A 13858-nucleotide genomic window follows, 5' to 3' on the forward strand; every position below is an offset into this window, starting at 1 on the left:
AGATGTTGGTGCGGCGGTGTGGGCGCGAGAGTTTAATGCGGCCGGGTCGGGGAGCGTAGCGGAGCGCCGTGCGCCGGGAAGAGACGGTCTAGTCCACATGAGTGTGACACTGGCAGGGACGCCGTTACTTTCTCCGTACTACAAATAATTACATTTCTTTAATTTCTATAATTCATATTTAACCGTTTATCTTATCTAAAAAAATTAATAAATATTATTTATTTTTTCATGACTTATTTTATTATTAGATATATTTTTATAATAATTTATTTATTTTATTATTTATAAAAATTTAAATAAAATGAGTAATCAAACATGAATCGTAGTAAAAAATATATTTATTTGTGCAACAGAGTAGATCGTGTCGCGGGCCCACCGGACAGGAACCAACAAGTTTCGTGTGGATAAGGCCTTGTTTAGGGCCTGTTTAGTTTGCCACCCAAAATTTTTTCATCCATCCCATCGAATCTTTAGACACATGTATGGAACATTAAATGTACATAAAAAAATAAACTAATTACACAGTTTGATTGAAAATCGCGAGACGAATCTTTTAAGCCTAGTTACTCCATGATTAGCCTTAAGTGCTACAGTAACCCACATATGCTAATGACAGATTAATTATACTTAATATATTTGTCTTGCAGTTTCCTGACGAACTATGTAATTTATTTTTTTATTAGTTTCTAAAAACTCTTTCCGACATTCTTCCGACATATCCGATGTGACATCCAAAAAATTTTTATCTCCAGTCTAAACAGGGCCTAAGTTAAAAAAGTTTTGCAAAATTTTTCAGATTCTTTATCACATTGATTTTTATGCATATGTATAAAATATTAAATATAGTTAAAAATAATTAATTATACAGCTTGTCTGTAAATTACGAGACAAATCATTTGAACCTAGTTGTCCATGATTGAACAATATTTGTCAAACACAAACAAAAGTACTACAATAGTCGTTTTGTAGAAAGAAATGGAACTAAACAAGGGCCCCCGAAACAAAAAACTTTTCAATATTTTCCGTCATATCAAATCTTACAGTACATGCATAGAGAATTAAATATAGACGAAAACAAAAACTAATTGCACAGTTTACATGTAAATTATGAGATGAATATTTTGAGCTTAGTCAGTCCATAATTAGATAATATTTGTAAAATAAAAAACGAAAATGCTATAGTACCAAAAACTAAAAAAATTCAGAAAATAAGTACTGTAGCATTTTTATTTGTATTTGACAAATATTGTCCAATCATAGACTAACTAGGCTTAAAAAGATTTGTTTCGTAAATTATAGATAAATTTTATAATTAGTTATTATTTTTATCTATATTTAATGCTTCATGCATGTACCGTAAAATTCGGTGTGTTGGGAAATCTGAAAAAATTTATAAAATTTTTTAGAACTAACAAGGTAAGTTAGCGAGTAATAGAAACAGATATCGGTCGTGCGACGTCGCGTGGACCTACCACAACAGATGCATGTACTATCTTTTTTCTCTCTAGAAACATGTATGAGACCATAGATATCAAAGCTGTGAGCATTTTAGAAACAAAAATCCTATCGTATATACCTTAATGTGGGCCTTGTTTAGTTTGGAAAAGTGAAAAGTTTTCAGTGCTGTAACACTTTCGTTTGTTTGTGACAAATATTATTTAATCATAGACTAACTAGGATTAAAAGATTCGTCTCGTGATTTATAGCTAAACTGTGTAATTAGTTTTGTTTTCATTTATATTTAATATTTTATGTATATGCCACGAGATTTGATGTGACGGAGAATCTTGAAAACTTTTTGGTTTTTGAATGATGCATCCTTTGATTTTATATTGAACGCGCCCCGCCGTTGGCAGCAGCCAGCAGCCCCACGTTAATACTCCAGCGAGCCTTTAAAATAGGCAGCTAGTACTTCCTGTAGCATGCATGGGTGACGTGTAACCATGGCTGTAAAGGATGACGTCATAATTGCATTGATGTGGCTCTGGCGCTTGATCAGCTTCGAGAAATTGTGCATGTAGAATTAAATGGGCAACGTTTACTCTCTCTATACTAGAAATACATAACGTTTAGGATATGATTGTACTTATCAAGAAGTCATTAATTAGGGGGTAATCTTCCAGTTTTACCCCTATTAAATACTGTAGCCGATGCATACTAGACATAAAAGCTTAAGAGGTGAACTGGTTAGCAGGAGGTGCTGAAGGCTTTGAGCCTAGAGGTTTGGTGTTCCAGTCTTGTGCCCATTCATTTTTTCGTTTTTAGAGCAACTCCAATGGGCCTCCTAAACAGGCCCGCTCATTTTTTTCGTTCTTAGAGCAACTCCAATGGGCCTCGTCTTCATCCTAAATTTTAGGAGTTTGGATGGAGGCCCCCACTCGGCCTCTCTCTCTCCGACGCCACCGCCGGCCGCGGCCACCGCGCCCCGACGCGGCCTCCCTCTCCCCCGACGCCACCGCCGGCCGCGGCCACCGCGCCCCGACGCGGCCACCCGTGTACGCTGTGATTTTGCTTGATTCGTTGACGTGTGCGCGTACTCTCTTCCGGTGGTCCGCAGAAAGTGTTCGAGAACCACCGCATCGTCTTCACCGTCGGCACCTCCATCGCCTCCGTCCTCACGGCTTGGGCCGGTACGCTCCTCCCTGCTCTGGCAGATCAGCTGTTGCTCTAGATTTCAGTATTGACCATGGTTTGGTGGGTGATGTGTGAATAATCAACAGTCTGGAGGTTCCGGCTGATTCATCAGTCTTGGTTTCTCAATCACTTTAGCTGTAGTTGTGAGACGTAGTGCTGCAATCGTGCGGCTTGTATGCTGCTACAGCTTTGTTACTCATAGTGCTTCACTTTGATAGGGATTAGGGAATGATTAGATGGAACTGTGCTGCGATGGTTTCTGCATTGTCCAGTGTGGGTGAAATGGAGACTTGGAGTTTGTTTGTATTCCATTTTTCACAGGACCATATGAGTTAGGCTTGGAAAAGCATAGTTTACCTTTGGTGTTGGATTCTTTGCTGGTTCCCCAATTTTATTTGCATGGGGTGATTGTTCTCAACTCATGTTGACAATTCAATTATATTCTGTTAGATTTGAAGTCACATCACTTGTGTTCTCAACTGGTAGTTTCTCGTCCATGTGCAACAGTTTGGATTAACAGAGAATAATGTGTCTAACATCCATTTTTAATGTACTGAATGTTGACTTATGTTTCTTAGAATATCTTCATTGGATGGATTCACAATATTCACAATGTGATTTTTCTCACTATAGGCTATTCACTTCGTCAGGTGCATCAATCAAGGATTGAAAGGAGGCTTGAGTCAATTGAATCATCTGTAAGTAATTTATGTGGATTGACTCCTGCCAATCAATAATTTTAGAAATCTGGCTGCCCTGGTATTTTCCCCTGTTTTGTAGTACAATTTTCACAGACATTTTCACAGGAAATTTTCAAATCTGCCAACAAGAGCACAGCAGAGCAGATATAAACTGACCATGTTGAATCATAGGCTCATTGCACCTCCGCACGGCAATCGCACCTCCGCTGGCCGGCGAACCCTAGCGCCGCCGGTGTTGCCTATGGACGGCAGCGCGTCATCAGGAGGATTCTCCGGAGCCGGGCTGCCTCCCCGTCCGACGGTGTCTACCACGCGACATCGTCCGTTCGTCGCGCCGCATTCCCGTGCTGCGACATCGTCTTCTCTCGATGCCAACCTACCTCGTCGCCAAGAACTTCCTTCCCCCGGCAGCGACGGCAGCGGCAGCAGGATTCCTTCCCCCGGCAGCGGCAGCGACGGCAGCAGGATGCATACTACAATTACTTTGGTTCTTGCATCCTACAATTACTCCATGTTTAACTGAGAATGATGTGCTGGGACGGGAATGAATTATTTGGATCAGGGATCTGTTGCCTCTGATTAGCATGACAGTGTTCCTCTTTGTTTGTTGGTTGTATTCAGAGCTGAGTTTTATTGTTTCTATTTGTTTTTCAACATACCCTAGCTTTATTGTTAAATCTGTGAAATCTGTGAAATCTGTAAGGCAGATTTCTGTAAGGCAGATTTCTAAGAAGTGCTGTATGCCTCTCCTAGTTTTATTGTTAAATCTGTGAAGAATCCAAAGGTTGGATTCAAAGGACTGGGTTATGACATGTGAAATCTGTGAAATCTGTAAGGCAGATTTCTAAGAAGTGCCTCTCCTAGTTTTATTGTTAGATCTGTGAAGAATCCATGATGACATCCCTATTATGGAGATTTGCAATACTGCAGGTATGTTCTTGTGATCTTGTCTGAGATCATTTATGGTGGGGCGCCCTACACTTGAACTCGCAACACAAAGGACTTGTAAGTGAAATTTCTTGCCTGAAAATTTTGTACAGTTGCAGCTTCTCTAGTCCAGAAATTCAGATGTTCCAAAGTATCTTACCAGAACCAGGTGGAAAATATTGGGTCAGAAATAGGCACAAAAGAATGAAAGTGAACCCCACCCATGATGGGACTAGCAAGTGATGAACATAAAAAAAAATGTCAGAGACAAATTGACAGCAGCCAGCACTTTCTCATTCAGAGCAAAAGGCTACTACAGTTACAAGCTTTAGCAATCACCATGCTGTGTTTCAGACCTAGCTAGCTGCTACCTGGAAAGTCATAAACATAAAAAAAAATGCCAGAGACAAATTGACAGCAGCCAGCACTTTCTCATTCAGAGTAAAAGGCTACTACAGTTACAAGCTTTAGCAATCACCATGCTGTGTTTCAGACCCAGCTAACTGCTACCTGGAATGAACTTCTCAAGATCAGATATATAGGGCCGATACACAGAGCAGTCCAATTTTCATGACCTTGCACATTTCATCTTTGAACTGTATGTTGCCATTGCAAATATATAGGGCCGAGACAGTCAAGCAGTGTTTGGATATGCTTCTGGATATACTTCCAAATCAGGACAATCCTTTTAGCCATTTTATTCTCTGTCACTGTTGCTGGAAAAGAAGATTGATGCCAAATAAGCCACTTGTACAGATGATACATTTTGCATTAGAGACCAACCATAATATATTAGACTATTACTACCATAAGAGCTGATAAAAGGGAATTTCTGCTTGCATATAAGAAGAGAGAAGTTTCCTGATACACAACAGAAGCTGACATAGTTAAATTAATATTACATAATTTAGAGACTTCACTGTTAACCATTCAACCGTGCCCCCTCCACTTTTATCCGGGCTTGGGACCGGCATTGGCAGTGTTAAGCACCCACCTACACTACCCCCTAATGTAAACAAGAAAATAAATACAAACAACTACCGAGCAAAGATAACCACATGCAGCTGAAAGCAAATGCAGTCATCATCAGGAGAATATGCCTAGAACCAAAGAAGCACATTTAAGTGAAATTCATTTAACAGTACTCAAGTTTGCAATCAGGTGACTTGATATGATCATCGCCACACCAAAGCAAGGAAGCACTCAAGTTTTGCAATCAGGTGTATACACATTGGTCCAGATAGCCAGCAGATTCAGGTTCAAGTTACAACCATCAGGTGAAAGCGAAACTTCCAACTAGCTTTTGCTGTTTTATTTCATAGCAGTAATCCAACACTACGATGAACAGAACAGATATCATAATAGCAATTCAACACTGAGGAACACAGACATCATAGTAGTAATTCAGCACAGGGAAATCTCCAGCCATCAGGTTCTTGCAGGGAAAAGGACCAATTCAGACAGGGACAAAGACCCCGATCCGCTATTCTCGGTGTTTCTTTGATTGTCTACCAGAGTTCATCAACTTGAATAGAGAATTTAGATTAGCCAAATCCAGTTTTACCTGAATTTAGACTGTCTTCCGGCGGCGGCGCGGCACCCCAGGTCACAGCGGCGCCTCCTTGGGCTTGGGGGACACGGTCTTGGCGAACGACGCTGACACCAGCTGCAGCCGCGGGGGCAACTTGAGCGGCAGCGGACGCGCGTGGCCGCTGCTGTCGTGCTCACCGCCAGTGTCGCCTTGGCGAACGGGGCCACTGTTGGCAGCAGCCGGAGCCGGAGCAGGAGTGGTCGCCTTGGGGAACGGGGCCAGCGTTGGCGACGCCTCCTTGGGCTTCCCGGGCACCTCCTCCCAGAGGAACAGCACGGCGACGAGCGAGCGGCGCGGCGGCGTGTCCGGCGGGCCCGAGAACGCTGCGTCGGCTTTGTATGCTGGGCTGGAGTTGCTCTTAGGCGATTAGGGAGTGGAGGGAAGGGGAGGCGCAGTCAATGCGGGAGAGGGAAGGGGAGGAGGTGCAGTAAATGCAGGAGAGGCCTCGAGAGGCCCGAGGCAGCCGCATGCAGGTGGGGACCGAGGCCACAGGGGCACTCACGTCCATCTCCAAGTTCAACCAGGCTAAACGACATGTATTGCAAAAATCAGTTCAGAGCTCAGAACGTCATCTATATCTGGTACGGAGGGAGTATATTTATCGTGAAACAATACAATCAATACTGAGGCCTTGTTTAGTTCACCCAAAAACCAAAGAATTTTCAAAATTTCCTGTCACATCGAATCTTTCGGCACATGCATGAAGCATTAAATATAGACAAAAATAAAAATTAATTATACAATTTAACTGTAAATCGTGAGATGAATCTTTTGATCCTAGTTAGTCCATGATTGGACAATATTTGCCACAAACAAACAAAAATGCTACAGTAGCGAAATCCAAAAATTTTTCGCATCTAAACAAGGCCTAATTATCCAGGATGGTCAAGTTGGCTGTGATATGTACCATTCCTATCTCACAACGAGATAATTTTTATTACTTTTATTACTGTTTGGTTCAAAAATTAATTGTGTCATGTGAGCAGTAAATAATAAATTTTGCTAAGCAGATAATTCCATCCTTTCCTATGAGCGATAAATTTACTTGTGATAGTAACTAGCAAGTCCAGTCTCATGTCAGAATATTTTTATTATTAATAATTTTATTTTATTAAGAAAATAAGTCTACCTAGACCTATGAATGGTAAATTTGACTGTGATAATGACCGACATGCTTGGTCTTTGTTTGACTATTTTTTTATTACTAATAGTATAATTTTAATAAGTAAATAATTCTATTAGGACATGAGAGTAGTAAATTTGCTTGTGATAATAACCGGCACGTTCGATCTCTGGTCACACTATATTTTATTACTTGACCTATGAACGATAAATTTGCTTGTGATAATAACTGACGTGTTCGGTCTCCTATCTACCTATTTTGTTATTACTAATAGTATAATTTTATTAAGTAAATAATTCTATCCAGTGAGCTATAAATTTGCTTGTGATAATTGGTGTGTCAAATCTGTGGTCATACTATTTTTATTACTAATAGAATTATTTTGCTACGTAAATAATTACATCCTGACACGTGAGTAATAAATTTGCTTGTGATAATAACCGTCATGGCTGGTATCTGGTTCGACTATTTTTTATTACTAATAATTTCATTTTATTAAGTAAATACTAGCAAATATGCCTGTGCGTTGCAACGGAAAAAATATATTAAATGGTCATAGAAAGTGATGACATAATGTTACATATCTATTTGTATTTATCCTTTTTATAAAATTTAAAGTCCACTATTTTATTGATAATCATGACATCTATGGTATTAGATAGTTAATAGTCAAACCTTATCTTACTCTAATATTACCTCTTAATATAGCTTAGTATTATATTAAAACATGAGAAGTTTGTTGCTAACTTTTTTTATTTAGATTATATTCCTCTAAAATATGATATATCAGTTAAATGTATGTAGATTATGAATACATGTGCTTATGAAGTGTTCATATGACATAACAATACGTCGTGCAAAGGTAGTGTAAGCATCCTCAAGCATAAATTTAAGTAAATTAGTAAATTAGTGAGATAAGCAGAAATGGTGCTAAAACTTTTACCATAAATCAAGCATCACATTAAGTAGACTACCATAAAATTTCTATAATAATTGGAGCAAGATAACTATAATTTCAATTTTACACTAAAAAACATAGGCGATCATCTTCAACAAAAAATATACTAAAATTTGTGATATTTTTTGTTTACTGCATGGATCTATATATATGTTTGAGCTGAACAAAATTTGTTTTGTAATTTTTAGATTTAATTTGTGATATTTTTTGTTTACTGCATGGATCTACATATGTGGAGCTGAACAAATTTTGTTTTGTAATTTTTATATTTTTCTATGAATTACTACGCATTTATCAATTTCAGTCGATCAATTTTACACTAAAAACATAGGCAAGCATCTTCAACAAAAAATTTTTTGATAGTTTTTGTTTACTGCATGGATCTACATATGTGGAGTTGAACAAAATTTGTTTTGTATTTTTTAGATTTTTCTATGAATTACTATGTATTTATCAATTTTCAGCCGATTGAAATAATAAAAGAAAAGTAAATTAATAGGATAAACATTTTGTATTTAGGCCCCTACAGTTTCTTTAATCTCAATGTGTTGTAATATATAAAGAAGATTTTATATTGAGAACCATAAAAAACTTTTTATTCTTTTTTTCTCTCTGCTAGCGGAAGGCACGAATTCCATCCACGGACGGACGCGCGTGCGGGCCGAGTCGGCACCGACGGGGGCGCAAAAAAAATTTTGGCAGATTGATTTTTTTACAATTTAGTAGTAGGGATAGAATTACATCCAAATCTATGAGCAGTAAATTTACTTGTGATAATAACCGGCGCGTCCGATCTCCGGTCACACTATATTTGTTACTTGACCTATGAACGATAAGTTTGCTTGTGATAATAACTGGTGTGTTCGGTCTCTTATCTACCTATTTTTTTTTACTGATAGTATAATTTTATTAAGTAAATAATTCCATCCAGTGAGCTGTAAATTTGCTTGTGACAATTGGTGTGTCTAATATCTGGTCATACTATTTTTTATTACTAATAGAATTATTTTGCTATGTAAATAATTCCATCCTCACACGTGAGTAGTGAATTTGCTTTGTGATAATAATTGTCGTGTCCGGTCTCCGATTAGACTATTTTTTATTACTAATAATATTATTTTGTTAAATAAATAATTCCATCCAAACTTATGAGCACTAACTTTACTTGTGATAATAATTCCATCTGTAATTTTTTATTCCTAATAGAATAATTTTATTATTAATAGTATAATTTTGTTAAGTAAATAATTTTATCAGGACCTGTGAGCGATAAATTTATGTTGTGATAATAATCGGCGCGACGTATCTTTGATCAAACTATTTTTATTACTAATAGTATTATTTTATTAAGTAAATAATTCTATTAGGACATAAGGGTAGTAAGTTTGCTTGTGATAATAACTAGCGTGTTCGGTCTTGTATCTAGCTATTTTTCTGATACTAATAGTATGATTTTATTAATTAAATAATTCCATCAGACTAGTGAGTTCTAAATTTGCTTGTGATAATAACTAATGTGTCCAATCTCTGGTTATACTATTTTTTATTACTAACAATATTGTTAAGTAAATTATTTCACTCAAACCCGTGAGGAGTAAATTTGATTGAGAAATAACCGGCGCATCCGATCTCTGGTCAGGGTATTTTTGTTACTAATAGTATTATTTTCTTAAATAAATAATTTCATTGAAACCTGTGAGTGGTAAATTTGACTATGATAGAATTATTAATGGACCAAATGATAATATTAGTAATAAAATAATACTACTAGTAATAAAAAAAATACATCGCTGATTACCACATGCAAAATTTGCTCATAGGTTTGCATGCAATTATTTACTCAATGAAATAATATTACTAGTAATAATAGTTAACTGGAGACCAGACACGTGGGTGATTAACACAAATAAATTTACCGCTCAAAAGCTATAATGCAATTATTTACTTAACAAAATGATACTATTAGTAGTAAAAAAGTCTAAGAAATTTATTGCACATAGATCAGGATTGAATTATTTATGTAACTTAATAATATTAATAATAAAAAAATTTGACCAAATACCGAACACCTTGTTGATTAGAATAGAGAAATGTACCGCTCGCAAGGCATTTTAGATAATTTATCCCTACTATTAAATTGTGAAAATTTCAGTCTGTCCAAAAAAAGTTTTCTGCCGTTGGTACCGGACCGAGTCGGACCAGGCGTCCGTACCAATCGCTCAAAGCTGGTACACGAGTCTACGACTCTACGAATAGCTTCAAACGTCGGCAGAGACTAAAAGAAGAATAAAAGTTTTTCTAAGGTTTCCAATGCAAAATCTCTTTTATACATTACAGATATTGAGAATAAAGAAATTATAGAGGCTTAGATACAAAGTGTTTATTCTATTAGTTTATTTTTCTTTTATTATTTAAATCAATTAATAAATATATAGTAATTCCTAGAAAAATCTAAAAATTACAAAACAATTTTATTCAGCTCCATATATGTAGATTCATGCAGTAAACAAAAGATATCACAAATTTTATTATATTTTCTTTGTTGTAGATGTTTGCCTATGTTTTTTAGTGTAAAATTGATAGGCTGGAAATTGATAAATGCGTAGTAAATCATAAAAAAATCTAAAAATTACAAAAAATAAATTTGTTCAGCCTCATATATGTAGATCCATGCACTAAACAAAAAATATCACAAATTTTAGTATATTTATTTCTTTTTGCTGAAGATGCTTATCTATGTTTGTGTAAAATTGAAATTGTAGTTATCTTGCTCTAATTATTATGAAAATTTTATAGTAGTATATTTAATGTGATGCTTGATTTGTGGTAAAACTCTAGCACCATTACTGCATATCCTACTAATTTACTAATTTATCTAAAGTGTTTATCCTATTAGTTTACTTTTATTTTATTATTTAAATTGATTGATAAATACATAGTAATTCATAGAAAAATCTAAAATTACAAAACAAATTTTGTTCAGCTCCACATATGTAGATCTATGAAGTAAACAAAAAATATCACAAATTTTATTATATTTTCTTTGCTGGAGATGCTTGTATATGTTTTTTAGTGTAAAATTGATCAGCTAAAAATTGGTAAATAAATCATAGAAAAATCTAAAAATTACAAAACAAAGTTTGTTCAGCTCCATATATGTAGATCCATGCACTAAACAAAAAATATCACAAATTTTTATTATATTTATTTTTTGTTGAAGATGTTTGCTATAACACTCCGAAATTTCTATATCGAGTTGTTATTAGAAAATACTAAATAAAATGAATGGTTTCAATATATGGATAAAATTTGTCAATAATAGTTTAGATTTTTATATATTTTTATCAAAGAAAAGTGGTGCTTTTCAAATGTTTTTGAATTAATTAGACGAGCTTTAGTTGATATCATGCTTGTCTATTACTTGAGTTTATTATTTTTATGTGTGCTAAGATTTTCAAAAAAAACACGTTTAGACGTCGTCCGATGCTTCCCGAAAATTTTTCGGACCTTTTCAAGACTTTTCCCCAATTTTCTAGAACAAAATCTATTTTTTATATGCTCTAAAATTCTTTTTCATGGACATCAAAAACTTTATTTGGATTGATCAACTCTCAATATATCTCTAAAAGTTTTCCTTTAATTTTTAGAATTTTGGAAATATTTTTCAGGGCTTTAAAATGATTTCAGCTTTTTCTAGAATTATTTTGGAACTGAAAATAATTTATTTAAAATCCCAAAATTAAGAAATTCTAAAACTTTTCTAAACCCTAGACCTATATATATGCCGGCGTAGCCCTCGACGCGCTGATTTGAGAAGTACGACCCTTTTTCCGAGCCGCCGCTCGTAGCTCCGTAGATCCATCGCCGAAGTTTCGGATCTCGTTTGCGACGAACTTTTCCGGTGAAAGTTCGGCGAGCTTTTCCGGCCAACTCCGGCGTCCTCTGCAGAAACCGTTACCACTCCGAGGTTCGTCTCGATCTCCTCTACACCGGCACGCCCTTATTTTCGCGATTCCGTGCTCGTTCATCGTTTTCCTAATCTATTCTTCTCTTTTCCGGCGAGGTCATCCATGGACGAGCTCGTTCATCATCTCCATCGGCCGGCCACGTTACCCTTCAGGCCAGCGGCGCCAAGCCTCGTGCCTCCTCTCTGCTATCCACCTCCCCGCGCAACCTACGTCGCCTGGCCCTACGCGTGGCTGCAGGCCAAGGGCAGCAACACGCTGTGCTCACGCACCGGCCGTGCGTGGCCTAGCACTGCGGGCGAGGGCGCGTGGCCCAGCTTGGGCGCGTGCGAGCCCTCCATCTGGCCGGACAGCAGGCCAAGGCCCCACGCCCGAGGCCTCTGTGCCCCTGCACAAGCACCTCGACGAGAGCAGCAGCGGACAGCCATAGATGCATACGTGAACATGGTGAACAAAGGTAGAAGACGACTTAGTTACAAGTTTGCCACTGGTCATTAATCCTTCGCCATTTAATCGTTCTAACTCCGTTTCATTCTGTTTCAATTGCGTTAGTTTCGTAACGTCGCGCTCTACGCAGTAGTGCTAACTTTTATTATGTCATATATTTTTATATATATTTAGTTGAATATTAGATTAATTAATATATGCACCTAATTTATAATTAAAAGCAATATAGAGTTATGATTTCTATTGTTTTATGACCATGGCAACGTAAATGACTTGTTAGCGATACTGTTTTCCATGTCCCATGTTTATAAATATAATTAGTTTAATTAATTTTTATTGAGTGTCATTTTTTAATTAATAAAAAATAATTTAGGTTTACACTTTGGTATTTTTATAATCTAATATTAACTTGATTAATGTTAACTTAAATATTTATTAATTATAATTCTTTTAGTTAGACATAAAGTATATAATTAATTTGTTTAATATTTATTTAATGTCTTTCTGGATTAAAAGTAACTTATGTTTATAATTTAGATCTTTTATAAATAAATAAATGTTAACATTATTAATATCAACTTAAATGGTTCTTTATTAGTTATAACTTGTTTAATATAAATGTGACGCATGTTAGGATTTGATTAGTTGCTCTCACTTACTTTGTGTTTTCTAAAGTTACAAAGACGTAAATGGCTTAAATGATATATAATCATCTACAATTAAAATATAACTGAAATTTAACTCCGGCTTTTATAATTCAACATAATTTGGTTAATCTAAAATTAGGATAGTTCTATTAAATGTCTGTCATTTTATTTCATTAAATAAAATACGACCAGCGTGTAGTCGTCTTCTTCGTTACACTTCGAACCTCGAAAGTCGTGTCCGTTTAACGATAGCTCCGTTCTCAACCGTTCTTGCGTTGTCACGATCGTAGCAATAAGCCGTGTCGTTTAGTGCGCTCTTTCTAAGCTTTTCTTTTGATTGATGCTTGTTCTTAGTCGTGATTGTTTGTTTGTCTGTTGGTGTTGCTTGTTTGCTTCGAGTAGAAGAAGCGTGGTTCGTCCGCAGTGAAGACCAGGAGCTAAGGACCGACAGTCGAAGGAGAAGTTGGAGATCAGAAGAAAGAAGTCAAAGAATTCTGAGCAGATATACACTGGGAATCAAGGCAAGTGCAGGCACCCTTTGATCATATTGTACCTATGAACTTTAAATACATTTACTCTCCATTGCATGTGTCTTAATACTGCAAACCCTAAGGACATGACTAGTCTTCTACTATATTCCTTGTATATCTAGGTTTATACGTGGGTAGTATAGTAAATAGTAGATATGCTTAGTTGCTCTACTCATCTATTCCATATGATAAATGAAAGTAATGATCGTGCTTAATAAATTCTTCAATGATGATTAATGATTAAATGGAGAACAATGGTCACTTCGGTGATGGAGATGTTGCGGTGCTTGCGAGCATCGTGGTTTGTTGAGGAAAGGGGGAGCGGGTACTATTGG

At 36.4% G+C, this 13858-nt stretch overlaps 1 protein-coding gene and 1 long non-coding RNA gene across 5 annotated transcripts; one reads left to right on the plus strand and one right to left on the minus strand.

The window, feature by feature from the left end:
* Positions 2198 to 4140, plus strand: LOC110434543. 4 transcript variants are annotated; one of them, XR_002452056.1, is made up of 3 exons: positions 2198 to 2630; positions 3268 to 3332; positions 3441 to 4129. XR_002452056.1 is itself a non-coding variant. In XM_021458752.1 (3 exons), exons 1-3 carry the CDS (start codon positions 2365 to 2367, stop codon positions 3856 to 3858), a joined length of 732 nt encoding a protein of 243 aa, XP_021314427.1. In that variant the 5' UTR covers positions 2228 to 2364; the 3' UTR covers positions 3859 to 4140. The 4 variants fall into 4 exon arrangements, 2 of the variants coding, with proteins under 2 accessions (XP_021314427.1, XP_021314428.1); XM_021458752.1 differs by having other exon boundaries at positions 2228 to 2630; positions 3285 to 3332; positions 3441 to 4140; XM_021458753.1 differs by having other exon boundaries at positions 2237 to 2630; positions 3285 to 3332; positions 3507 to 4140.
* On the minus strand, positions 4465 to 6264 carry LOC110434548. The gene is made up of 2 exons (XR_002452062.1): positions 5827 to 6264; positions 4465 to 4978 (listed from the first exon to the last, which is right to left on the minus strand). It is a non-coding gene; the product is annotated as an uncharacterized LOC110434548 (long non-coding RNA).

The sequence above is a fragment of the Sorghum bicolor genome, chromosome 4, assembly GCF_000003195.3.
Source record: "Sorghum bicolor cultivar BTx623 chromosome 4, Sorghum_bicolor_NCBIv3, whole genome shotgun sequence".
In the NCBI taxonomy this organism is placed as follows: domain Eukaryota; kingdom Viridiplantae; phylum Streptophyta; class Magnoliopsida; order Poales; family Poaceae; genus Sorghum; species Sorghum bicolor.

Coding starts and splice junctions, on each gene's coding strand:
- LOC110434543 (XM_021458752.1), top strand. CDS start 2,365: ATGGAGGCCCCCACTCGGCCTCTCTCTCTCCGACGCCACCGCCGGCCG. Junction 2,631..3,284: donor CGTCCTCACGGCTTGGGCCG/GTACGCTCCTCC, acceptor TCACTTCGTCAG/GTGCATCAATCAAGGATTGA. Junction 3,333..3,440: donor TTGAGTCAATTGAATCATCT/GTAAGTAATTTA, acceptor ACATTTTCACAG/GAAATTTTCAAATCTGCCAA.